This window comes from Columba livia, chromosome 8, assembly GCF_036013475.1.
Source record: "Columba livia isolate bColLiv1 breed racing homer chromosome 8, bColLiv1.pat.W.v2, whole genome shotgun sequence".
NCBI classification, from domain to species: domain Eukaryota; kingdom Metazoa; phylum Chordata; class Aves; order Columbiformes; family Columbidae; genus Columba; species Columba livia.
In genome coordinates, this window is record NC_088609.1 from 29,460,895 (window position 1) to 29,486,972 (window position 26,078).

Consider the following 26,078-nt stretch of genomic DNA (forward strand, 5'->3'; position numbering starts at 1 on the left):
ACATAAAGCTAGTTATCACAACTACCTTATCTCCCAGGAAACATTAGGATGGGCAGAATGTTCCATTTAATTTGTATTTCAACAGTAGTTGCATACAACAGCTCTTCTTTTAGCCTTTCACCTGCAGAACAGGGAGGGTATTTGCCACCTATAACAATTCATTGTTTTTTACCTCAACTATGGTAGCAATTCCTTCCTCACAGCAAAGGAATCCTATCCTCCCCCAAACAATATAATTAACAACCTGTTGTCTCTAGTAAAGAGGCAGCAGCAGAGAACTTAGGGTATCTGTAGAATAAAGACAGTCTTTACAGGTTAGCTCTTGCTAAAAATCTCTGGGAAGCTGGTACTAGCATGACTCAGACGTGACCTGATCTGAACCTGAAGTCTTTCTTTCCAATGGTTCTCAGCATAGCATTTAAGTATTTTGGTTCATTCAAAAAACCAAACTAAAAAGAAAACCCAAACCACCACCACAAACAGAAACCCCAAAAAACCCAAACAAAACAAAACCAAACCACAAAAACCAACCAAACAACAAAAACAAAGCAAAACCAACACCAAAAAAAACCCACAGAACCAAAACCACCATTATCGAAATATTTTCCTAACAGTGAAGATAGTCTAAACCTTTATACTGAAGACCAACAGACTCATCTAGAGTTATACCACTACTACGGTCTTGTTCCATAACTAAGGATCAGAGAAACATATCTGCAAGTCATTTTTTTTCTTCTTGCAAAAGTATTAGATATTTTTTCCTGACATAGTTAAATAGCTATCAGTCAATGGAACAGTTGAGAGAAAAAAACTTAATAAACATGACACTGATCATAGTTACAGGTAACATGTGAGAGAGAAGATGCCTACAAAATCCCTATCCACACTCTGTTTTTTCCTTCTCATAATGACAAAAATTAATAGTTTTCAGTAGAAAATAAACTATTTCCTCAGTCTTGATGAAGAGAGGAGTGTAAAACAAGTAAATCCACTTGGAAAAATGACTCAGCTGCATTGTATTGTTTTTAATTGCTGTTACAGTCAAACAACAAACTGAAGGTTATTAGCACATTACCAAATAAGGAACTGCACACATTTTTGCTGTGGACATGTGATCACACTGTTCTTACATAAGCAAAAGGAGATGGTCACACTAGATGCTTTTTCCAGAGTGTGCTCGTCAAAATCCCACCCAGCTGCTCTGATTCACCCAGCTAGTTTTACATGCTAGGCTGAAAACGCACACACTGAACTGTTGTATACAGACAGGAATTTGGTAAGGAGATGTCAGAATAACTGTTATAAACTGAAAGGAGAACATATGTCAGCATACCTAAACTCACTTGATTCAAGCTGAAACAATAAAAGTGTACTTCCATTTACCTACAGGAGGCAGAAATACAGACAGCCCTATTTATATTTATCAAAATCTGCTGTAACATTAAGTAAAAATAGTTGCTCAATAGTCTTTCAAATGCTTCAACCACATGCCACAGCTCAAATCTGGTTTCCAAGTTGTTTTCTTCCCTCCACAGTCAACCTACAAGAGTTTTGGGAAAATAAGATGGAAGAGGGAGTCTGATAGACCTACATTGCAGTCAATCCTCTTAAATTACTTTAAATTGTGCTAGGTAAAGGTACAAGACAAGCAATTACACAGAAAAATGTCTAGGTGTCCTAAAATGACAATGTTTTTAAAAGTGATAGCAAATTTCAGCATTTATTCTACTGACTATAAAAATTCTATAATTTTGTGAAAATTTTCCCCTCAAACGCACAATAAAAGTCCAAATTTTGCATAGTAGCAAGTCCTAGAAAGACATTTCACTATAGAAAGTGACATTTTCTTTCTAACCTTTTCCTTGTCCCTTCTGAAAAAATGCAGTACAAAGAATAGTGACAAACTGGAGGACATGTGCAAATAAAATTTGTCATTTCCATTGACTATTTAATGACAATATTACACAGAATCAGTTCATTCATAGGACACAATTCTCTAACAGACAAGCACCTGTACGAAGGAAGTAAAAAATCTCTTCATATTCTCTGCAGAAAATACCAATCCATACTCAAAAGATTCAGAGGTGTATTTTTTTTTTAAGCTAAACTTACGGAACCTCATGATTTCTTGCTCTTCAGATCAAGTCATATCATGACATCCACATCACTGATTTTTTTGAGTGATATCTGCAATTAAGCCAGCAACACTGATTTTTTTTTAGTCTATGCAGCACTGTTACTGAGGGCTCATTTTCAAATACAAACAGGCTTTTGATGATCACACCAAGATACTTTTAAGCACCAATAGACACTGAAGTGGCAGTTAAACTAAAGCTTCCTCTAAGGTGCCTCTGGATACTTTTGTATTAAAGCAAAAAAACAACCTTACACATTCACAAACTTCATTGCAAACATTTATTTTTCCCAAAACTAGCATATACAGCCTTACAATAAAGTTTAAGAGGATTTTCAGTTTAGACAAGCTTGTCGTAATCATGGTTTTATGGACTGAAGGGATTAGTCACTTAGAGCTTCTAAAACATCTCTTCCATTTCTCCTTCCTCACCCCTAGAAGAGATTTATCTTCCTATGCTAGTTTGCTTTGGGTTTGTTTTTATTTTAAAATTGATTCTGTGATATATGCACAATTTGGTAACAAAAAAAATGGTGTTCTGACTCTCAAATTAACAAATAAAGATGTTAGCTGTAATTAAAAACTAACAGAAAGAATACTATCAGGGATCAGGCCTATATAATAGGGAAGTACACCAATCTCTTTTTAAGTAATCAAGCTTTTCCCACTTTGAGATGAGAATTCTGAACATTATTGTCTTAACAAAAGATATATTTACACACTTATTATTGGGGCTCGAATGCACATTCTTCAGTGTTCTGCTGATGGAGGGATACAGGAGACACTTCTTTCCCCTACAGCTACTATTGCAATAATTATTTTTTCTCTCTTTAGAAGTCCCTCAGTCCCCATCTCAGCCCTTCTTAACCCTCATTCATACACAACTTCCACACCTAACTGCATCAACCAATTTATTTCAAACAAGGCCTTTCACACTTTTTCTCCCCCATCGGGGAGGAGTTTTGCGGATGCTAAGAGAAAACGAATTCTCTGGGCTCTCGAACTTTCCTTCCCATGACATCCACACAAAAACATCTAACCCCCTCGAACAAGTTAAGACACTGGAGACTGATGACCACATTATCACGCTGACTAATATTATCCAGCTGCCTTTCCGCACTAAATTCATTCTATATGGTGATTCACTGTCTCATTGCATACTTCAGCTGTATTTAAGAAGTGAATGTCTTCTCACTTATTGTTCTGTATTTGTGACACACCCAATCCAATCTGACAGCCTTCTGTAACCTAGTCAAAATTTCTGAGGCTAGATAAATGTTAGTCTTTTACTGTTCAACTGTCCTCAAGCCCAGAATCAAATTTCCTGGTGGACCTCAACAGAAACCTTGGGGAAAAGACCTCTCCTTCCCCTTTAAGATTTACTATTAAATCTCCTCTCAGCATCTTCAACCCACTTGTAGCTTTAAACCAAATACATATGAAATAAGACTCATGAGAGTAAAATGTGCAAGTGCTCTATAGAATCTACAATATTTACACAGCTTTTCTTCAAATACTTAATACAGTAAAACATTTTCGCTAAGAAAAGCAGCATGACTACGTGTAAGCCAAAAACCCTGAAGGTTCAGGGTTTACTAAGATTTATTGTACAGATGTTGGTACACAGGGGACCAGATAAAGGCTTAGGGAGCAATTCCACTTCTGCCCTTCCCTCAGAAGCCAAGAGGAAAGCTGCATTATCATCACTGAATGAAGGCAGATGTGACAGCAGCTGCAGCAGAGCAGGCTGCTCTTCCTTTTCAACTCTCATCCCCTGCCACAAATAAGCTTTCATATTCCTACAATTCCTCAGCAGCAACTCATGCTTCAACATGTCTGCAATGAAGCATAACAGGAGTATTTGCTGACTAGGAAGACACAGCTAGACATCACTTGGATCACCCCACGTAGGTGAATTCTGCACATTAATCTTATTATTTCAGTCCTAAAAACTATTCCCTTTGACCCTCATTTCTCACAAGAGAACATAATTATGAGCATTGTATAGATTTTGTAAACAGTTTAAGTTATGCTTTAATATTACCGTTTTTCACCAATGCATTCTCTTTCAGATCCAAATTGTGGATCTGAAATTTGTAATTACTACTTTGGTGCACATGTAGTAACTATGAAAGCTCAAGACAGATCAAGTTGTTTGGATATAGAGCAGATGCTGAATCTTCTCTCAGTAGTTACTTAACGGAGTTTTCTACTTGTAACGTTGCAGATCCTGGAAACCCTTTGCCAGTGCAGAAGCGCCAGCTGTCAGGATCTGAATCAACTGATCTAAACCTCCTAGAGTTATGAAATCATCAGAAATCAATTGCAAATTTCCCCACACCACCAATGAATTGCAGAAGGCCAAGCAGCAGATGTAAAACTATCACAATGGTTATCCTTCTCTGATAGTTAGAGACTGTAATCACTTTTCCTATACAAGTGTTTAGTGTACTGAGGCAAAGCTAAACAAAACACAATACCCAGAGAGTTGCAGAGGCAGCTTCCTAAGAAATGTAATCCTTTAGTTTATGACACTGGGAGAGGTCTCCTTACCCGTGCTAGCAAAACACTTCTTTCAGGACTGCCTTACCCTTCGGTCTGGTCACCACAGATTAAAGTCAATTGTTAAAGGGAAAAAACACCAAACAACCCAATAACAGAACAGAACTCAATGCAAGCATGCACTGAAGTGTCTTAGCTTATGCAGAGGATAATGTGGTGGGTTTTGGTGTTTGGTATTTTTTGTGTGTGTTTTTGGGTTAGTTTTTTTTTGGTGCGTGTGTGTGTGCTTTTTTTTTTAATGGGGGGTGGGAGTGTGGCTTTTTTTCCTCTCCTCAGAACTCTCCATTACTTAGGTTTGTGACAATCCACACTATACAAAAAGAAGTTTTCTAACTAGTCAGTTTTCATTTGAACTAGCTGTTACTCAGTAATTACACCTACTAGAATGTTCTAGTTGTTGTTTTCAGTAATCAGACTACTTCCTGAAAACCACTGAGGATGTCATTCTCTAGTAAGTTTAGTTAAGGGAGACACCTTCCCCTATCTCCAAAAGAAATACTGAAAGACATATTAAAACTCTGGATTGTCTGTTACCTTTTATGTTGTCTACCATCTAATTATTGAAATTGTGAAAGTGGTAGAAGATTTCTCTACTATACACCCTTCAGTAAGAATGCGTAAATAGAGAACTGAGGCTTATTTTACACAGCAAAAGTTCTTTAGCAGCATAGCGCAGACATTTGCTTACCAATCTGCTACATTTAAATTCTTAGATGGCAGGTTTAAGAAAACAGGAAATGAGTAATTTTTGCAAGCAAGAAAATAGAATAACATGGCGTATGCTGCTGTAACAAGTCAGCAAAACATCTGGAAGAATGTTGCAGTTAACACTGTTAAGGGGTTGCATCCTCACTTCAATCCATTAAAAGATTAAGGAGAAGGAGTTAATCCCAGAGTATAATTTAATAAAAGGGAAATGAAGAGAGTGCTTAAGAGACATGGGTTTCTAGCAGATAGATTTTAAGTGCCATCGTGAGAAATACAAAGAGAAGCAACTCTTTTACTGTTGATAAAGGTCATTAGATCAATTTAGGAACTGTAAAAATAAAGGCATAATCTTTACACAGTATATAATATTCAAGATCTCACCCCTCTGTAATTTGTTAAATTTCATGTTCTATCTGAAAGATCTAAGAAATACCGTGACTTCAAGAATCTGAGAGATTGAGGAATACATCTACTAAATATCTCATTTTTTAAATGAAATGTCACCTCAACAGTAGTAAAAAGGTGATAAAATTTCCAAAATTAACATTTGCCTGTCATTAATTGTTTATGAATGCAACTAGAACTCTTCTGGTATCAGACAAGAGTGTTTTCATCAGCTCAAGGCATTATAATTGCTTAAAAATAACATCAGTATTATATAGCTCCTGGCTGGTCTCACAGAATTTAGCAAAGAATCATTATCCAATTTCATAACAATAAAAAGCAAAGTACATAGACGCTCCACATCATTTAATAAGCAAAGAGCCATATAAGACATAGCCAGTGGCCAGCATTAGCTTCAATGCATCATACTCAACTACTATTGCTCAACTTTTTTATTTGCATAGCATGGCTGGTATACATAGCCAAACTCTGAATAACAAAGGAAATGAAAAAACAGTTCAAGATCAAATTATTGTTTAGAAATGGCAAAGAGTCAAGCATGAGAATCAAGTTCCCCCTTTCCAAACCTATTTTTGCTTCCCTCCCCCAGTTAATGCAGCTACATTAATGGAAAATATATGCTAATTCTTCTGAACAGGCTTTTTCAGCATAAGTATCTCAGCAGCAAGTTTCATCTAGCTCCAATTATACACTGTAATCTGCCTAAAAGCATGTAGAAACTTTAATTTTGTGGAATATATTAATTTTAAAACTCTCTTCAGCTATGCTACCTAACAAGTTTTATAGAATAAATCTAGCACATGTTTTCAGCTTTGTTTGGTGGAGTTATCTGGACTGAAGATGCAGGATAATCTGACCTCAGCAACAGCGCAGCATCTTCATGTCCACTAAAATAACCCCATTTATAAACAACCAGAACTGAAGGGAGAACCAGGAACTTCTTAAGGCAGTATGGAACTATGATGCTAGCCAAAAGAGAAGACAGCAAGACATTTTTCTTATATGACTCCAACAGAATTGCTCCCTCCCAGCTCAAAACAAGGCAAAGTTTCCAAAACAACAGCTCTTCCATTAGAAGTAGTGGTTACAGAGAAACAGACTCATTTAGGTTGGAAGAGATATCTCACACTTCAGTTTAAAAGCGTATATGTTAAAAAAAACAAACACCACAATAACTGAGATATTTATGTAATCCAGGAGCTCATGAAAAAGCTACACTTAGATACATACAATTTTTTTTAAATTTTGAAGTATTCCTTCAGAACAGCACAAAAAGCATTTGCACAGCTTAGTTCACATTCCATATTATCTAGACTCTACTGCTATAGTAGCTAAGTAGATATTCTATGACCTTATCTAGATATGAAGCCTTTGCAACACCGTCATCCATATTCAGCATGACAGTTCACCACGTCACAGGACCTAAACAGGACCCAGATTAAAGCACTCTCAGCTCCAATTTTCCATTAAAACAAGTGCATGCGCAGCCAGGAAAAAATCCCCCCTAAAGGTAAAAACTGTACAATAGCAGTGATTGTTTTCAACTAAGAAATAAACAATCGGGGAGGCTGCAGGAGGAGGAAAGTGAAACGCCCCGAAAGGCGAAAAGAAAAAGCCTACCCCGTTTCGCGGGGCGCTGGAGCAGCCCAAGAGCCGTTCGAACCAGCCCCCCAAGGGCCGCGGAGGGGGGGTCGGGCCGGCGCCCCGTCCCACGGCTGCGGCCGCCGCTCTGCCCCCCGGCTCAACGGCTCTGCCGCTCCGCGGGGCTCGGGAACAAGCCCGACGAGCCGCGCCTCGCCTCTCCAGCTGCCGCAACGCCCGCACCGCTGGACGCTGAGGTTTCTCCCTCGGAAACGGGCCCTGTACTGTTCCCCCCGGCTGTCCCGCGGCACACGGCGGGCACACTGACAGCGCCAGGCGGCCGCACAACGCAGGACATTACGAGGAGCCCTCCGCAAGGCACGGCCGCGCTCAAGCGGGGAAAAGGGCCGGCTTCCCCCGCTCCCCCCGGGCTTAGGACTGCACCGCTGTACCCGCACCGCCCGGTCCCCAGCCAGCCCAGGAACCAGTCGGGAAGGCACGGAGCCACCAGAGCGCCAAACGCCTCCCCAGGCGCAGTCTAACGCAGGCAGGCGGCCAAGCCACAGCCGTAGCGCTGCTGCCTGCCCTCAGGCCCCCTTCCATTTCCTCCCTCACGCACTCACCCAACCGCCGCCGCCTCAGACGCCCCCCGGGCCAACCTCGCTCCCGACAGCCTCTGCGCCCCAGCCGCGGCTCCGGACCAAGACACGCGAGATCTGCCCCGCACAGCGCCTCGAGCGCAGCGCTGGGCTCCCCCCCGCCCCTCGCACCACGTGACACCCCATGCCCTATCACCGAGCGCCTCTGACAGCTTGCGCCCTCTAGAAACATCGCGAGCTCGCTGGATCCCCCCCCTCCGCTGAACCCTCCCACCCGCGCGGCAGGGCCGCGCGAAACGCCGCGAGCTTTCTCCGCCGTTCTCCGGCGCCCCTGAGGAAATCTCGTCCGAGGTCTCGCGAGGTTACGCTGCTTTCCCTCCCCCCTCCCCGAGCACGATGCCGCGCAGGAATGTGAAAGGCTCCCGCCCGCCGCCATTTTCTTTCTTTCTTGGCAGGCAGCGAGTGGGGCAGGAAGCAGTGGCTGAGCGAGTATGGCGGACTATTCCACGGTGCCCCCTCCTGCTTCGGGCGCGCCCGGGGGAGGCGGCGGTGGAGGTGGAGGAGTAAACGATGCCTTTAAAGACGCGCTGCAAAGGGCTAGGCAGGTGTGTGTATAACGTGGCTCTGCCAAATCAATGGGCCCGCGGGTGCTGGGGCCCGGAGGCGGCTGCTGACCAGGCCGCAGCGCCTCAGCCGCGGCAGGAGCTGGTGGGCTGCGTCCTGCCAGCGCCGGGCCCTGGGGAGGCCGAAGGAGGGGGCTCCTCCGCCAGTGTGTGTCTGCGGGGTTGGGGAGGGGGGGCGGGGGGGGAGTTTTGTGCCGTCCCCTCAGCCCCTTCCGCGCACGCCGTGGTGAGCGCCCGCCCGCCCTCCTTGGGCTGTGAGAGGTTTTTGTAGTCAGCCCCCGGCTCCCCGCCTTCCGCCATTGCTCGCTGGCGGACTGCGCGGCCGCAGCGCCTCGGCTCGGCCCGGAGCGATCCGCGCCATCGCGGGGATGAGGGGAGCAGCGGGGGTGAGGGCGGCGGCGCTGCGGGGGCTCTGCGGCCGGGCTGCGGGGAGGGGAAATCTCGGCCGGCGAGTAGCGGCGCGTTATCGGCCCGGCGCGCTGCCGGCCGCTCGGGCGGCCGAGGGGCAAAGAGGGAGGGAGGCGGCTCCGCCGCGGCCGCATTGTGTCCCCCGAGGCGCTCTCCGTGCCCGCTAAGCTGCTCAGACCGGTTGGGAAGCGCTGCGGCCTGCGGAGCGAGGGCTGGCTGTTCGGATATTCTGTGTCCTGAAGTTTTATTTGTAGCTTTTGCACCACGGGCGATATTTTCATTATTTCTCGGGCAGAATTTTCGCCTTGTCTGGTAATAACTGGTTGCGGTTTTGGCAATATTTGAAGACTCAGTGTAGTCGGGACTACTAAGGTTTGAAGTAGTTTTGGCCGTCAGGCCCCCCGTGAGATACCGCAGTGTTTTGTGAAGGTATTGTGAAGGTTTTGTGAATAGGTAGGAAAGGAAAAGCCGGTTTTAGTGTTTGAAGAACAGGAGTTTCTTTATCAAACGATAAAGAAAATACGGGAAGCGTTGTTGTTGAAGTATGAGCACAAATTTCCTTGAAAACATTAACAAAATTTCTGTAAGAGTTGTTGCTAGCCTCAGTCTTATCCACTCATCGGGGTCATTTTAATATGCGTTGTGTAAATCACTTAAAATTGTTTAGAAGACCTAAATAAATGAGGGGCGAATGATTTTTTAATTTTTTTTTTTTACTCACAACATTTCCTTTTAATTTAGATTGCAGCAAAAATTGGAGGAGATGCTGGCACATCAATGAATTCAAACGACTACGGTTATGGAGGACAAAAAAGACCTCTTGAGGATGGAGGTATGCACTCCTTACTGCTGCTTTTGTTTTTGTTGAGTGTGCCACGGTGCCAGAAGGAATGCAGGTCATTGTTTGTGGTGGTGGTTTTTTTTCCATAGCACAGCATAAAAACATTTTGTTCCCTTTATAGATCATGACATGCTTTTTCATTTTCAGTTTAATGGGGAAAGTTGTTTTAAACCGTTGTGATCTAACTTGAAGTGAATGTTAGCCTGCTTTAAATTATTTAAAATGTGATTTAAATGCTGTAAAGAGGAAAACGTATGCAGGTAAATTCGTGGTTGAGAAGTGCTTACACAGGTGTGTCATTTAAGTTTTGTTGTGTAGAACTGATTGCAGTTTGTAAACTACAGTCGGAAGTGCTTACTACTTAAATAGGATTGTTTCATATACTTTATTACTACACCATTTCAAATAAAAATATTAATGCATTTCATTGTAAAAGCATAGGACTTTTAAAAAAAGACAGGAAAGTAAATTTTCTACTATGTTGACACTTTTGCCGAGTGTAATATTTAAGCCTGTAGCATGCGTGAACCTTAATAAGGTCATTCTTAAATCTTCTGACTTGTTTTGGCTTTTTGAATTTGCCTTATACTGCAGTAAAGTTTTCTGCTGAAACGTGTGTGTGTCTTCTGTCTCTTACTAAGCAGCCAGTTTGAACTTAACGGGGTTTGATATGTTTAATATACACAAAATCCTGGCTACATTGTGGGAAGAAATCTCTGAGCTTGTTGAAATGTTCTCATAGGTCTCACAAAAGACCAATACCTTTTTTTCCTTTAAAAGGATTGAAACTCCGTCTACAGAATGTAACTAAGGCTTTATATCAGGAGTTCTTATGTCCTGTAATGAAGTTTTTTTTTTTTTTTCCTATTAACAGTGAGGTTTTTAATATACAAAAAATGAGCTAATGATGCTTCAGATGATATATGTAATGTATTCTTTTTATTTTATGTGTAGATGACTCTTGGACAAGTCCGAGCAGTACAACACACTGGGAGGGAATGCCCTCTCCTTTTAAAGGCAGGAATTTTTATTTATTACCTGTGTTTAGTATGTAAACATGACATAAACTAGTGGATCTTTCTGGATTGACACAAGTATTTCTTGGAATATGTGTCTGAGGTTTTTGCTGCACATAAATTATGGTGGTTCATATAACCTTTATTTTGGGGTGGGAAGGAAGCTTCTGAGGTCTGTCTTTTTAGATATAGGTTAATTATGCCTTTTATTCCTTTACTGTACAGAAAGGTTTTGGATGGTAGTGATGTAGTTGCTTTGAATCTTTTTTTTTTGAGGTTTTATGATATGAAATGCTTGATATTTGGGTAGGAATTCATATTGACATTCAGATTGAGATTGCACTGCCATGTGATACTGTTGTATTTTCAGGTGTTTGATCTAGATTTGTGGTCATTGTCAGAATTTTTTTTTCTTTAAATCATTGTTGATTTTTGTATGGATTTGGTTTTTTTGTTTTTCCTTTTTACTATAGAAGCATCATTAGCTTGAGCAACCAACAGAGCTAAACTTTGTTTCTTGTCTTAGTTAAGTTTCATTGACTGGGTATCTCTGAGCAATCTACAGTGTGTTCTAAAAACTGCCTTTTGTTAAACTGTGCAATAGATAATATGGAAAAACCTAACATCTTTTCAGCTGTACTAACCGAGTGCTGAGTGTTCGTGAGATTCTTTCTTTTATTCAGATGATCAACTCCCTGAAATTGGAGGAAAAAAAAAAAGAAAAGGAAAAATAAAAAGGAAAGGGGGACTAAAATACACTGGAAAGTTACAATTCACACTAAAAGGTGTAAACACTTCTTGAATTACTTGGCAAAAAAATTTAAAAAATCTTAATTTTACAGATCAACCAGATGCTAAGAAAGTTGCTCCTCAGAACGACTGTAAGTAATTTTCATTTTGTTGCCAAAAAAAACCCTAAACAAGTGTAACATTGTCAGAACAAGAATTTGAAACTGTTCTGGTAGGTGACACTTGAATCAGTAAGATCAAAAGAATGGCTGGGGGTTTATGTTATTTTGTTGAAGCAGTGCAAGTCTGCTTTTTAAAACTGACAAATGCTGTTGGCAACAGCTTAGAATGTTCTTAGCTGTTTTTAAACCTCTTGATAACACTTCTTAAAAAGTAAACTTGGACAAAAGTTGGTGCAATTAAGTTTTATTATTGAAGTGGAAGCTTATTTGTAAATTACAGTACTTAATTGTATTTAATTTTAACAATATTTGTTTATAGCTTTCGGAAATCAGCTACCACCACCACCAATGCATCAACAACAAAGGTAAGTGTTACACTAATCTTATGTAGACTTTTTACTGGAAGAAAGCAGTTTCAGGGAAAGTTTCTGGAAAAGTGATAGCAGTGCAAAAAGCAGTTACTGTGTATTTGTGTGATCTATTCAAATTTAGATTGAGCAGGTCCCAAGCCAAACACTACATTGCTGGTTCTTTCTCTTCGCAGCCTAGGCTGTGCATCCAGTTTAGTAAAAGTAAAATGCCTTGCTGGTTTTTACTACTTGAGTGTAGGTAGCATGACCGGAAGTTGGAAACAGATCTGAAGCGGAAAAGGTTGACACTGTTGTAAACAAAAATGAAAGCTAATAGCTAAAAAAAAAAGGGGGACAGGTGGGAGGATCAGATTTAACACAGTGTATTACTCAGTCAGCTACATTTGCTTCACCTTAGTAGTTTTCTCCACACGTTTCTTCCTTTAACAACCACATGCAACTATTGCTCTTATGCGCTGGCCAGTTTTGGTAGATGAGATGCTGAAATTTGTGTGTTTTGGGCATACCTTGATGGATATACAGATGAAACTTGAAATGCTGCACTGGCCTTTTCTGTATCACATATCTGTTAACAGTAAAGTGGATGAAGGAAAAAAACCTTAAATCAGTTTGTGTTATACTTGAACTTTTTGTGGTCATTTCTGCATACTGTTAGTATACTGACTTTAATAATTAATGGTAGTAAGCTATGGCAATAGTGGGGGCACTAGCTTTCTTTAGTGGGAATTTAAATTAAATCCTAGTTTGGCCTCTAAACGGTCATTGTCTTTTGTTTAATGTTCTCTGTAGGTCTGTGATGACAGAGGAATACAAAGTTCCAGATGGGATGGTTGGATTCAGTAAGTAGTAGGGATGTGGTGTTGTAGTATAGCGAGGGATGTTAGCAAATGCCATTAATACAAATAATCTTTCTGTATTTTCTTTCTCCAAGTAATTGGCAGAGGTGGAGAGCAGATCTCACGTATACAGCAAGAGTCTGGCTGTAAAATACAGATTGCACCTGGTAATTATTTGTGGGGTTTTAAATTTTGTTAGTTTGGTGGGTTTTTTTTTAGTAGAAGGCTTAGAAGGCTGATCATTGCTTTTAATTGATTGAAACTTCATTAAAGGTATATTTTAAGTTTTTGTGCTAATCATAATTATCACAGTCTAAAGAAATACAAAATGTTGTAATACACTAAGTATTCTACTTTGAAGTTCTATTAGTTTCCATATTATGTTTAATTTCATTCTTTCTGACTTAACACTACTGTTAAATTGGTATTATTTTTGTGACCTTAGATAGTGGAGGCCTGCCTGAAAGGTCATGTATGCTAACTGGAACACCAGAGTCTGTTCAGTAAGTAAAACAAATTTCATGTGTTCATATTTAACTGTGCAATATACTTAATTTTTCAGATCTAAATATAATATCTAGATAGTATGTTTTTAATATTGTATTGAAGAGGCAGTCTGGTGACAGTAAAGTGTATACATAAGAAAAAAGGCCCTGAACCTGCAGTCATACCTCTCAGCATACTGGGAATTTTAAGACAAAACTATGGAATTTTGAGTCCAGATCTCATAGAAAATACTTATCTAACCATGCACTGAGTTCGGCTTGGGAATGTAATGCGTGAGTGTATACTAAAAAGAAATGTGTGCTAAAAAGAAGCACTATTAACCATAAATTGGAAGATCGCAGAGAAAATGTGGAAAATCAGTAATGTGTAAGAGTAGGAGTTACTCAGAGGCCAGCCCATCAGGGTTCTTAAATGTCTTTGGTATAAATTAACACATACCAAAAAATATGGAAATGATGTCTACATGATACCTATCAGCACAGTTAATTTTTTTTTTTCTTCTTGTGTTCAGGGAAGAGGATGATAGTAATGATTTTTTTTTTTTTTTTTTTTACTGTCACAGAAGTTACAGATCCACTTGAAGACCAACTTATCCTGGCTCTGCTAGGAAAGATCTTAAGTGTAGTAGTATATTTGGCGTTGCCAGATTTCTGTTAGTTGCTCGCACTTCGTGTTTGGAGGCAAGGCCTGTAGCTACATGTTTGCCTTTGGGAAAGTAGCATGGCCTTCTCTTAATGTTGCAGCCAAGCAGGCTGTTCATGTAGTCATTCCTTTATGGTAATTTTCTTTCTAATTATAGTTTATTCTGCTCACATATTAGAGGGGAGAATTTTTATCTGATGTTAGTACTGTACAAGTGTTTTTACTCTGATGGTAACTGACTTACATGTGTGATGAATGTATACTTGCATTTGTCCTCTGTTCTGATAATGGTTACAAGTACAAATGTCTATCCTTTGCATGCTGAATCAAGCAGCAGCTGTCATGGTACTTGGCGTTAAAGCTAGGTTTATTTTACAGTCTAAGTTTTTTTCTTTTTTTTGTAAAATATAATATAAAATAGATAACTTTACACATGAAAAATATTCCAAGCAGAGTAGGTGTAGGCAAGTGATACTTACGGGAATAAAGTGTATTTATAAATGTATATATTCATTCACAGATCAGCAAAAAGATTACTTGATCAAATAGTTGAAAAGGGAAGACCTACACCTGGCTTTCATCATGGTGATGGGCCTGGAAATGCAGTCCAAGAAATCATGATTCCAGCAAGTAAAGCAGGATTAGTTATTGGAAAAGGTGGAGAGACGATTAAACAGTTACAGGTAAATATGTAGCTTCTTTTAAACGTGATAATAATTGAGTCTGGATTTGAGTGGGTATTGACCTCTCTTTTGTCACATAGGAGCGGGCAGGTGTCAAAATGGTCATGATTCAAGATGGTCCACAGAACACTGGTGCAGACAAGCCCCTTAGGATAACTGGAGACCCTTATAAAGTTCAAGTAAGGAGTCCTTCAGAATTCAGAGTATTTTAAAATACATTTGATGTTGCAATACCTAAATTAACTTTCATTCTTCTTTTAGCAAGCCAAGGAAATGGTGCTGGAGTTAATTCGTGATCAAGGTGGCTTTAGAGAGGTGCGCAACGAATATGGGTCAAGAATAGGAGGAAATGAAGGGATAGACGTAAGCATGGTTGAAAAACTTGTTCACTGTATTTTGAGATGTTAACATTAAAATGTTAAGCTGGGTAATACCACTGATAGCTCTTAATGAGATTCCGAAAATGGTAGTGGCATGTAAGTATTGCTTGATCACTGCTGAAATTATGACTTTAAATGGTGTGCAGCGTTCACTTTATATTACCAGCAGTTCTGAACTGTTTCAGCTAGCTGGAGGTTCTTTATAAAGTAAGCAAATAAGATGTCTGGCTAAGTATATAACGTCATTATAGAAATTGGACTTCGGCCTTTGCAGAATGATATTTATCTATTACGCAAGTCATAAGCTTATAACTGTTCATCTGATAGAATCTGCAATTTAGACCCATTGGAACTTTTATTGTGAGAAGCATAATATCAACTGGAACTGCTGCCACTACGCAAACGTGTAGTGCCTAGGATCTCTTTCATTTTGAAGCTTTTGTCCAGTGTTTGCCAGGCTTGTGACTTGGTATTAAAAAATTCGCACTTCAAAAATGGCACAGGACTGGTCCTAGTTTACCATTCTAATGTATGATTCTTTGTGTAAGTTTTGTAGGAATTTTTGCGTTGTTGACATGTTCAAATTTTTTTTTTTCTCTTAAAGGTTCCAATACCACGATTTGCTGTAGGTATTGTAATTGGAAGAAATGGAGAGATGATAAAAAAGATACAGAATGATGCTGGTGTTCGGATCCAATTTAAGCCAGGTTGGTAATATGTCTGTAAGTTTCTATGAATTGAGTGTAAGTTTACTGAATTACATATACTGGAATAGTTCATTTTATTTTCAGATGATGGAACAACTCCAGACAGAATAGCCCAGATCACAGGGCCACCTGATAGATGTCAGCATGCTGCAGAAATTATTACAGATCTCCTTCGAAGTGTTCAGGTTGAGTAATACTTTGTTTACCATTTAAAATATCCTGCCTGACTTTTGGAAAGACTTTGAATTTTTAAAATGAGTGTAACAAAAGAAAATAATGGTTCCATTTGAATATACTTCAAAGTTCAGTCTGGAATACAAATGTTTGCTTTTACAGTTAGTTTTGCAGTGTAAAGCTGATAATGGTAATATTGATTCAGAGTCATGGCAGTTCTTGATGTGGCGGGTTTTATAGCTGCTGCTTCTGTTGTCTTGTTTTAATAGTTGGTTGTAATTGGTGTTAAGAAGATGGTTTAAAAGCTTATTGTGAAATGACCTCTATTGCTGCATTTACAGAAGGCAGACAGAAACTGTATCTTTGTACATGTGGAACTTTCTTCTGTATCTTTTCCTTCTTCACCTTTCATATGCAGAGTTACACAGAAAATCTTTTAAACTGTAATTTAGATCTTCTGGAAAAGATACTGCTTTGACTATCAAAACTATCTGAATAGTAGATAATTTTTTTTTCTTAAGAAATTATAATGATGTAACCAGTTGGGATTAATAGTTTGTTTGCAGTAATTTTTATCAAACACGCTAATTTTTTGCTTTTTCTTTCTAGGCTGGTAACCCTGGTGGACCAGGACCTGGTGGTCGAGGAAGGGGTAGAGGCCAAGGCAACTGGAACATGGGGCCTCCTGGTGGATTACAGGAATTCAATTTTATTGTTCCTACTGGCAAAACTGGATTAATCATTGGCAAAGGCAATATATCTTACATACATGTGTATCTATATGTAGTTAAAAAAACTCTCAGCTTTTCTATTTGTACAAATAGCCATACTGGAGAGATGTTTCAAGAGAAGCCTTTGCAAATAGTATCATGTATGGTAGAGCAACATAATACTGCTAAGTCATAACATTTGTGATATTCTTTTTAGACTTCCGTCATCAAAACACATAGACCAGTAGCTGAAAGTCAAAAACCAGTCAATTTGTATAACCCTTTTTTCTGAAGTAGTAACTACTGAGTGACATTTGTAGAGTTTAGTAGATTCTTAGATGTATCTTATAATTAACTTGCTTTGATACTGCTTGATTAGCCTAGTGTTATTGCATCTGTAACTCAGTCTTAAAACTAATTTTCACGTTGCAGTGAAAGTCTTTTGAAGTGGAGTCCTGTAACAATTTCTTATATGTGTGTTTATTAAAATAATTACTTCTGAAATATTTTTTTTAATAATTTACTGTATGCTTGTAAATGAAATGCTTGAATTACCTTAATCTTTTGTTTGTAATGTGTTTTCCAGACACAGCAAATAGGCTGACATTGTTCTTGACCTGGAAGATTAATTTTTTTTTTTTACCAAATTACCCTGGTTTTGAAAGCTTTGTGCCTACTAATGATACAAGTAACTTCTCAGGATCCTATAAGAGGAGGAACTAGTTTAGGGAATTTAACTTTCTGATTTTAGTGCACTGCAAAAAAATGTGGACTTATATCTGGTCAGCTTCTGTGGGATTTTTTGTCATATGTGCTTGCCTACTGCTTTATAGGGAGTTTAGGCTTTAAGGCTGTATTTACTGATGACCATGGATATCAGTTGTTGTTCATGTCTAATGTTACATTTTTACATGAATGGAAAAAAAAACAGACAACATTTTAGGAATTCTTTGCTGTTCTTCCTGAGTAACACATTGTGGTATTTCATTTAAAAAATAACTTACTTTTACTGGTTTATTGCAATCAAAGCTCTATAATACACTGCAGAGGCTTTTTTTTTTTTTAATTAGTGTTAGGATGTTCTTGTATGGCTCATAAGAATAGGTGTCTTTTCACTTCTCTATCTTCAGCTTCCATGCAGTTGCCTTTCTCTTATTTGAATCTCAGTATTTTCACTTTAATGCATGTTATAAAAGCTGTATGTTGCATTGTAGGTGGTGAAACTATTAAAAGCATAAGCCAGCAGTCTGGTGCTAGAATAGAACTTCAGAGAAATCCTCCACCTAATGCGGATCCAAACATGAAGATGTTTACTATCCGTGGAACACCCCAGCAAATAGATTATGCACGACAACTTATAGAAGAAAAGATTGGAGTGAGTATATATTTTGGTTTATTATAACTAAACAGAATAGGAAGTGAGTCTCCTTTGTCGAGGCTTTTCTTCCATTTCACTTACAAAGTACTCAACCAGATAATAAATCAAGAATAATAAATGATAATCTGGGTTTAAATTAATATAGTTTCGTGTACCAACAGAAGCAAAAACTTGTAATGGAAAGAAACCTTTGCTTTCTTTGAGTATTTAGTGTATTTTTTTAATGATGTGTTCTTGAAGATGCCCACTTTGTGCATGGTGAAAATCTCATGACTTCAAAGGATACCCTTGATATTCTTAAAGCTCCTAAACTTCATTATTAGTTTTTCAGTCTATGTTTAGGTAGAATTTTAATCCAAGGTTGCGCTTCTTAATTTCACAGCACCTTTGTGTGCACGTGTATGCATGTAATCAAATTTACTACCTGTTCTTTGTACCTGATCTTGCAAACAGATTTAATTAGCAAGATTAGCCAGATTTAGATGTATCAGTTTATCTTAAAGCTGATAGTCTTGTTTTAGGTTGAGGGTTTTTTTAGTGCCTGTTTATTTGTAAAGTTCTTCATTTCTTCAAGAACTAAGTGAAATAAATGCAGCTTTTTAGCTGCTATTACTGGCATGGTTGCTTTTCTCTTTTAACTAGCTTTAAGGCTAATTAATCTTCAAGAAGGCTGTTTTCTCCAGAGAAGTGTCTTTATTGAAAAACAATCAAACCTTTTATATCATATTCTTAAAATGTTGAGATTTATGCTTCTAAACTGCTGAAAAATTGAGAACTTCAAGGTTTATTTTCATTTGTGTGCTTCTCTTGTTACAGGGTCCAGTAAATCCATTGGGTCCACCTGTTCCCCATGGACCCCATGGTGTTGTTCCTGGCCCACATGGACCTCCTGGGCCACCAGGTCCTGGTGCTCCCATGGGACCATATAACCCAGCTCCTTACAATCCAGGGCCTCCTGGCCCTGCACCTCAGTAAGTACTGCTTCTGCTAGCTTCCTTTTTTGTAGGGGGCCCTGGGACTGCCTTTCACTGTGTGTGTATACTTGATCTTTTGCAGTGGTCCTCCAGCTCCATATGCTCCACAAGGTTGGGGAAACGCTTATCCACACTGGCAGCCACCCAATCCACCAGATCCAGGTAAGAAATATCACAATTGTAGTGTGGTGTGGATATTGTCCTTACAAGTACGTACCTTTCATGGCTCATTTGTGTTACACTGGTGCATCTAAAAAAGCTCCTGTTCTACAGGCTTTTCTTTATTGATTGTCAGTTTACATACATTTTACACTTCTACGTGTTGCTTGTGAGATGTTGAAATTCAGTTGTGACAGTTGGGATATGCTTCTTTATTAGGCATTATTGATATGACATCCCAATTTATGATACTTTTTGCAAGACTCATTGACTGATTTTGTGCAATTTAGTTAATTTCTCTTCCAATGGATATTTTTACATGAATTTCTTTAGTGAGGATGTGTTTTCTTTCTCTAATAGTGAATGACCTTGTATTTTATTTTGAAGAGTGCCCCTTACAATCTTGTTGATCCTGACTTTGCATAGTTCATGCTATATTATATATTTCTAGCTTTTGTTGATCTATATGAGGGTTGCTTCTCAATCTGCTACAGATGGGTTTTTTCCAGTCCTCTTTGAGGGATAAAACTTGTGTTGAACTGCTCTTAATACAGTAAAACTAGTTAGGATTGTGTATTTTGATCTTTTGCTTCTAATAGTTTTGCATTTTATTTTGAAACCCATCTTTGTAGAATCTTGTTTCTTCTATTTCTGTTTATCTTTGTCGAGACCAGGAGTTTTTCTTAAGTACAACTTCCCAAAGTTTTAGTATCCTGCTTTTCTTTGGTTTTCGTCCTTTGTTTGGACTAGAGCATATGGGGAAATGGAACTGCAGTCACAGAAGGCATGGTAAGGCTAGATGCTTGAGTCGCTTGTACCTCCTCTGTTCGAGGTAGAGCTGCTTCAGAACTTCAGCCTAAAGATCTCAGTTTTATTTTTGTTAGACATGAAATAAGTATTTTCTGATAGCCACTAATCCTGATAGTTCCAAGAGTGAAAAACTGGGGGAGGGCTTTGGAGGATAGTACAATCTGCAGAGAGTTCTGTTTGTGTTCAAGTCTTTTATATATCCTTTTTTGGCAAAGAACCATCTCTGGTTTCAGTTCCCAGACTTGCATGCATTTGGTTTAGTATTTAAAAATGCCAATTGTTATTATATAAAAGTAGAATGATGCAAAGTGACTTGACTTGAAGCCTCAGCATGCCGAAAGTGTTATTGAATTCAAAACCACTGCCAAAATGTTACTGTGTTTTTCATACCACCTTATCATTTTTTTATAAAGTAATCTATGTACATAAAAAACTGTAAGAAAAATGGCAAATACCGTGATGTCATCTTGGTGATGATTTTATAACCATTTTTGGATAAATACTCTTAAAAATCTGATGAAGTTCTATGTGCAGTTGAAGTTGGTGTTTCTTGTGCAGCTTTCCACTTAGTTGCTCATTTCAGTGTAATAAATGGGTTATTTTAGTGTTTTTTTTTTTCAGAGGTGCTTTCTCCAGAACTATGATGGCTTCTTGTCATGTGAAAGTGGAGCTAGTTTCTACAGTCAGATTTCTTTGGAAACTTAATGAATCCTGCTCTGTGTTCTTCTATTCTAGAGAAGTAGCTACTAAGGGGAAGGAGGGGGGGAACCGAGCAATGGCTTATTTGATATTTGCAGGTAACCTTAGAACATAGTACATTTTAGTTTAAATCCACTATTGATGATGGAAGCAGCATAATTTAAAAAGGAAACAGCACATTAACGCGCATTTTAAGTGGTTATATCTGACTTGAACGCTAAATGAAGTACTGTGAGAAATTTGTTGTTGTGAATGTCTTCTCCCGAATGCCTTTCCACGAGATTTCTTCTTTCTCTTCCATGAGTCACTGCCTTATCTCTTCTGTGGTTGGAGAGAATATACTTTGATTCCCTTGTAAAGGTGTTCTAAAGTATCAGTTGTGTCTATGTCCTTATGTGAAGTTCCTTCCTCAGTTGGCTGCATTTATTTGCAGATATCTTCTTTAAGGATGCAAATAGCGTTAAAGGATACTGGTTGTGTTATAGAACATGGTGTTCTCTAATAGTGGATTTATAGATCTTGTGGATTGCCAGTCTGATAATGTAACCAATCTCTGTGATTCAGCAAGAATAAGCCATTCCTAAAGGCTGCATGTGAAAAACTGAGAAAATAAGACGCTAGGAAGCAGCATCGTTGGCCCACCTAGGTGTAGTTAAAAATAAGCATGGAGATGGCTGCTCTTATTTGTTGTACTAAAAACTGTAAGTAAACAGTGATGCTTTATAGCCATTTATGGAGATTCAGGTTCTTAAAATATTATGTGTTTGGGTATTTTACTGTTACCTTGAAGTTTAACTAGCAAGTGTTGCAAATACCTAGTAAGATTTGTGTTCTGTTTCAGAACTATGCATTTGGCATGCCGCCTCTGCCTGTGCCAGTGTCATTAGTGTGAGGTTATAACAAAAGTAAAACCACTGAAATTGTTTGGTGCTGGAATGATTCGTTGTTGCTACCATTTAGTAACACAACTTTTTAAATAAACTTGAAAATCTGTTTTTGTTTATCACATGTAAAATTAATAAATGACACTGTAGTAGTAAGGATTCTAGAATGATTTTATCTCATTAGTCCTATGCAAGTATACTTTATGCAATACACTTGTCTGAAACCTAATCAAAAGTATGTGCTAGAAAGATATTTGCAGGATATACATGGTTATTTGTTTTAGATGGATTTTTCCTTGGAAGAAAATAGGAGTGCTTAGGACAGGGTTAATTGAGGACAGCATTGTGTTCATACTACTTTTATAAATGCTTATGTTTTGTTTTCATAGGTAAGCCAGGAACAGATCCCAATTCAGCAGCATGGGCAGCTTATTATGCTCACTACTATCAGCAGCAAGCACAACCACCACCTGCAGCCCCTCCTGGTGGACCAGCTACAACCCAAACTAATGGACAAGGTAGCTGTATAGTAAAATAGATAAATTTCTCATTGCTGGGGGTGTAGATTCCCCATTACTTTTTATTTTTCATATATTGGGTAAATTTATTGTAAGGTAGCTGGTTTTCTTGGGAAAACTCTTGCTTACAGACTTCAACATTGTATTTCTTAATTTTACCTTGTAATATACTCCAAAGAGAGTTTTGCTGCAACTTGGGCTGACTTAATTATGTCTTCATAATGCACTCAATCATAAGTAAAAATAGAATGAGCCAAACTGTTTGTCATTTGCTTAAAAGGTTGAATCACTTCCAGTGGTTTTAAGACAATTACAATTGTAGTATTTAGTTGTACTACTGTAATTGTTGTTCCTGGATGAGGCTTACCACTTAAATTTAGGTAATATTTTGTACAGTGAGTGGTATATATTTCCTGAATGTTGTAAACACACTGAATGCTTGAAACAATTATTTGTTTCTTTGTGGTGTGAAACATTTCTTTGTTTCTTTGTGGTGTCTTTTAATAATTGTTTCTATTTCTAGTAACGTGTATCACATAGGTTCGTAATGTCAGAGTTAAGTGGTGTTATTTGGGATTATTACTGAAAAATTCAGCTGATTATTTGTAAACTGTTCTATGTATTAAACAAAACCCAGTAGTTTTGTTTTGACTATTCTTAATGTAATTCAGGAGATCAGCCAAATCCAGCACCAGCAGGGCAGGTTGACTATACCAAGGCCTGGGAGGAATACTATAAAAAAATGGGTACGTGTGCATGTTTTCTTTGTTGTTGCATAGTAGAATGTTTTAGGAGGCTTGTGGATGTTGTTTAGCTTTTTTTGGTTTTTTTTATGCCCCCCAAAATACAAATGCACAATCCATGTGTCTTCTGAACCTGTGATATACTGCTAGAGGCCCAGGACCCTACAGAAAAGCAGACTTAAAAATTTGTGTTGTGTTTAAGGCATTTGCTTGTACTCATGCTAGCAATTAGCTTTGCAAAAATACTTCCTAATAATATGTATATACTTGATTGTTGGGAAACAACATCTTCTTTGAGTATTTTTGAGTATATTTTTGAAGTATATTTTGTAAGTGTTGGGAGTTCACCTTTGTTCTACTTCATGTTCATCTCTTTTAGTAGTTATTTCCTAATACTCTTAAGGTTACAGATTTCTTCTTTTCTTGTAGCTTATTTTCTGTGTTCTAAGTTATTAAAGCATCGTAACTAGATTTCTTTTATATCATGCCAGTTTTTAAATAGTATTTGCTTTGCAGCACTTAAGAGCTGTGTTTAAACTGTGGGTTTTATGTCCTTAACTTTTTCAAAATATTTTGCTCAAGCTGACTTACAAAACTGAAATATAGTTGTTAAGTTGCTGGTTTAATCTTTTACTGAATAAGGAAAGAGTATGTGGTGTTGATGCACTGACAGAAGGTGCTGTTTTCTTTTAAATTATGGGAATGTCTTGCAGGTCACTCTTTTGTTCACAGTATCCTCCCATGGATATTGTAGTTCATATAGATTTGTATACTGAGGACTTTTACCAGGCTTTCCCCCATATCTCTGTTTGAGCAGACATACAGCAGCATCTAGTTTGGATTGTTTGTTTGGGTGGGTGAGGTTTTTTGCACTCTTCCAACTGCACCCCATTTTTCTCATGGAATATTAAAAAGCACTTGGAGTCAAGATCAGTAGCATGTTTAATTCCTGTTATCAGCCTTCTACCAGGCTGATCCTAAATTATTTGCCAAGACATAACTACCTTTATTCTTCTTTATTTTCGCACAGCATAAGAGGTTAAATAATATAGAAAATACATAATTATTATTTCCTTCAAGAATTGTGTATCAGACTAAGAAAATTGCAACAGAACTCCCAAACTCATGATTTTTGTGATGTGATGGGCCTTTCCATTTTTCCTGTTCCTGTTTCATTTTAACTTTTTTTTTTTTTTTTTTCAATTTACTGTCTCTGTTAGTTCAGCTTGTGTTCTTCACTGCAAAGTTGTGGTGATTTTTTTCACTGCCTTTTTAAGAGTAGTGTGAATGTTGGCAGAGGCTCTTCCATCTTTCTAAATTTGCTGTCTCTGGAAAGCAAAGTCTGGGTTGTGTTAAGCCTTGCATTTGCTCTGATGAAATAATTGCTACTTGTAAGGTGTTGGGATAGAGTTTCTGGAAGCAAGTCCAAAGAGGAGTGTGAACCCAAAAAAGATACTGGGAGATGTAAAGAATTGCTCTTAAAATGCAAAATTTAATAAGCCCAAGACAACAGTCAGATAACAGAGAAAACAGAAGAGCAATTCTGATCTTGATTTCTTTTTCTAGTTCAAATTGAGTTCTTTGCCTGAAGGAGAGCTCTTGATGTCTGGACCTGTATAACTTGACTGTGTAAATCATGAGAATTTTGTTTCTTTAGCACATTGAAAATCTTTACGTGGAAGATAGAATTTCTCTAAAGATCCACTTAGAAAACAGGAGGAAGAGACCAAGTGAGGTTGAAGGGCAGAGAATTCACCTAGAGTTGATTTAGTGCTAAATGAAGGTGGTTTTCCCCACCTCCTTAGCAAAAATGTTAAGTAGTAATAGATCTGACAAACAGGAAGGCTGTCCATCAGCAGGTTCATGTGGTCTCTGGGCTCTCAAATACAGCTGCTACTCGTTGTGCATCCTGCAGTGCTGTAATGCTTCTGTCTTTATTAACTTGTGCAGTAGGGGAAAGGTAGGAGTTACAAGTCATTCACTCTTCAGTTCTTCTTTCAGATTTTTTACTGCACAGGTAATTACACAAAACAGCTGTTTTGGAGAACTGAACTTGAAACGTGGGAGTGCCTGAGCTCAAGCAGTTTTATTTTTGCTGCTGAAGAAAAGTGCTTTGATAATCCATGTGGCAAGCTTATGAGGGTGACAGTACTGAGCTGAACAAGTTGCATGTGATACTGCAATTGTTACTTTGGATGTTCTCATACTTAAAGTATGAGTGATCTGAAAACTGTAAAGCAGTCCTGAATATTCCCATCAAAACCATAATACTGTGTTTCTAAGTCTCTTTGTAGTGGTGCCATATGTCGCAGCTAATCACAGAGAACACTTTCCTTTTTTTTCAGTGTATGGAACAATAACTTGAAAGCTCCAACTCTCAAATATGGTGGCATAAGTCCCATCTCCTTCTTCAGACTTGTTTTGGTCAGGGACTATTGCTTTGAGTAGCATATACAATTAAAAATGAGACTGAAAAGCTAGTAAAATTACTTATGCACACTGGTGAGGTACTGTACCTGGATCTTGTAAATGACCCAGACTGTCTGTTTGCTTGGTACCTCATTTAATAAATTCAGAAAATGTGTTTTAAATTTCTCGTGAGTATTACCAGGTAATGAGATAGTAGCTTAGCTTTTGAAGATGTGTAAATGCTGTCACCTTTAATGGGAGTAAATAGTATTTTTATTTTTACCTACAAGAGCTGAAATATCTCTATAACTGGGCCCTAAAAATCTCCCAATGATAACAGTTACTTCTAAACTTGAAGTCGTATTTTAGTAAATTATATGTCAACATAGGAGTTTGTAGATTTGTCATTTAAAGTCGTTCTAATACATTGTGGATTTGATTTATAGCTAAGGGATTCCATAATGAAATAGTGGAACTGTTCTTCCATGAGTATTCAGCATTGTAGCTGGAAAGAGGACAAAGAACAGTTTTCTCTTACTAGAATCACCCTTGATGATTCAAGTAGTGGAAGAACTGTAAAATCATCTGCCGTTTTCTTTCTTAGCCTTCTGTAATGGGGAGGTATTCTGTGTTCCTTGTATTTCCTTTGTGTCTAGTTTATCAATCTTGTTTGTTCCAGTTGAATTGGGCTGTTGATGAGCATGTA

At 38.3% G+C, this 26,078-nt stretch overlaps 2 protein-coding genes across 34 annotated transcripts in view; one reads left to right on the top strand and one right to left on the bottom strand.

Annotated features, from left to right (window-relative positions):
• DNAJB4 (DnaJ heat shock protein family (Hsp40) member B4) overlaps positions 1–8,213 on the bottom strand; it is a 28,891-nt gene extending 20,678 nt beyond the window's left edge. The window contains exon 1 of one of the 2 annotated variants that reach the window (XM_065071314.1): positions 8,014–8,213. The gene's annotated coding sequence lies outside the window, so the exon portion shown is untranslated. The remainder of the gene's footprint in view (positions 1–8,013) is intronic. The other variant, XM_065071315.1, reaches the window with a different exon arrangement.
• A 5-nt stretch (positions 8,214–8,218) lies between these two features.
• Positions 8,219–26,078, top strand: part of FUBP1 (far upstream element binding protein 1) — a 42,027-nt gene continuing 24,167 nt past the window's right edge. For 8 of the 32 annotated variants that reach the window (XR_010474116.1, XR_010474113.1, XR_010474114.1 and 5 more), the window contains exons 1-19: positions 8,373–8,594; positions 9,762–9,852; positions 10,816–10,878; positions 11,720–11,758; positions 12,108–12,153; positions 12,949–12,998; positions 13,091–13,162; positions 13,441–13,498; positions 14,665–14,827; positions 14,908–15,006; positions 15,089–15,190; positions 15,812–15,914; positions 15,999–16,099; positions 16,698–16,839; positions 18,013–18,173; positions 18,993–19,147; positions 19,233–19,312; positions 22,092–22,220; positions 22,892–22,966. Coding sequence is in view for 23 of the 32 variants with exons in the window: in XM_065071267.1 (XP_064927339.1) it covers positions 8,481–8,594; positions 9,762–9,852; positions 10,816–10,878; positions 11,720–11,758; positions 12,108–12,153; positions 12,949–12,998; positions 13,091–13,162; positions 13,441–13,498; positions 14,665–14,827; positions 14,908–15,006; positions 15,089–15,190; positions 15,812–15,914; positions 15,999–16,099; positions 16,698–16,839; positions 18,013–18,173; positions 18,993–19,147; positions 19,233–19,312; positions 22,092–22,220; positions 22,892–22,966 (1,843 nt within the window). In the remaining 9 variants the exon portion in view is untranslated. Of the gene's footprint in view, positions 8,341–8,363; positions 8,595–8,828; positions 8,999–9,761; positions 9,853–10,815; positions 10,879–11,719; positions 11,759–12,107; positions 12,154–12,948; positions 12,999–13,090; positions 13,163–13,440; positions 13,499–14,664; positions 14,828–14,907; positions 15,007–15,088; positions 15,191–15,811; positions 15,915–15,998; positions 16,100–16,697; positions 16,840–18,012; positions 18,174–18,992; positions 19,148–19,232; positions 19,313–22,091; positions 22,221–22,891; positions 22,967–26,078 lie in introns of those variants that run through there. The other 24 variants (XR_010474121.1, XR_010474123.1, XM_065071276.1 and 21 more) reach the window with 12 other exon arrangements.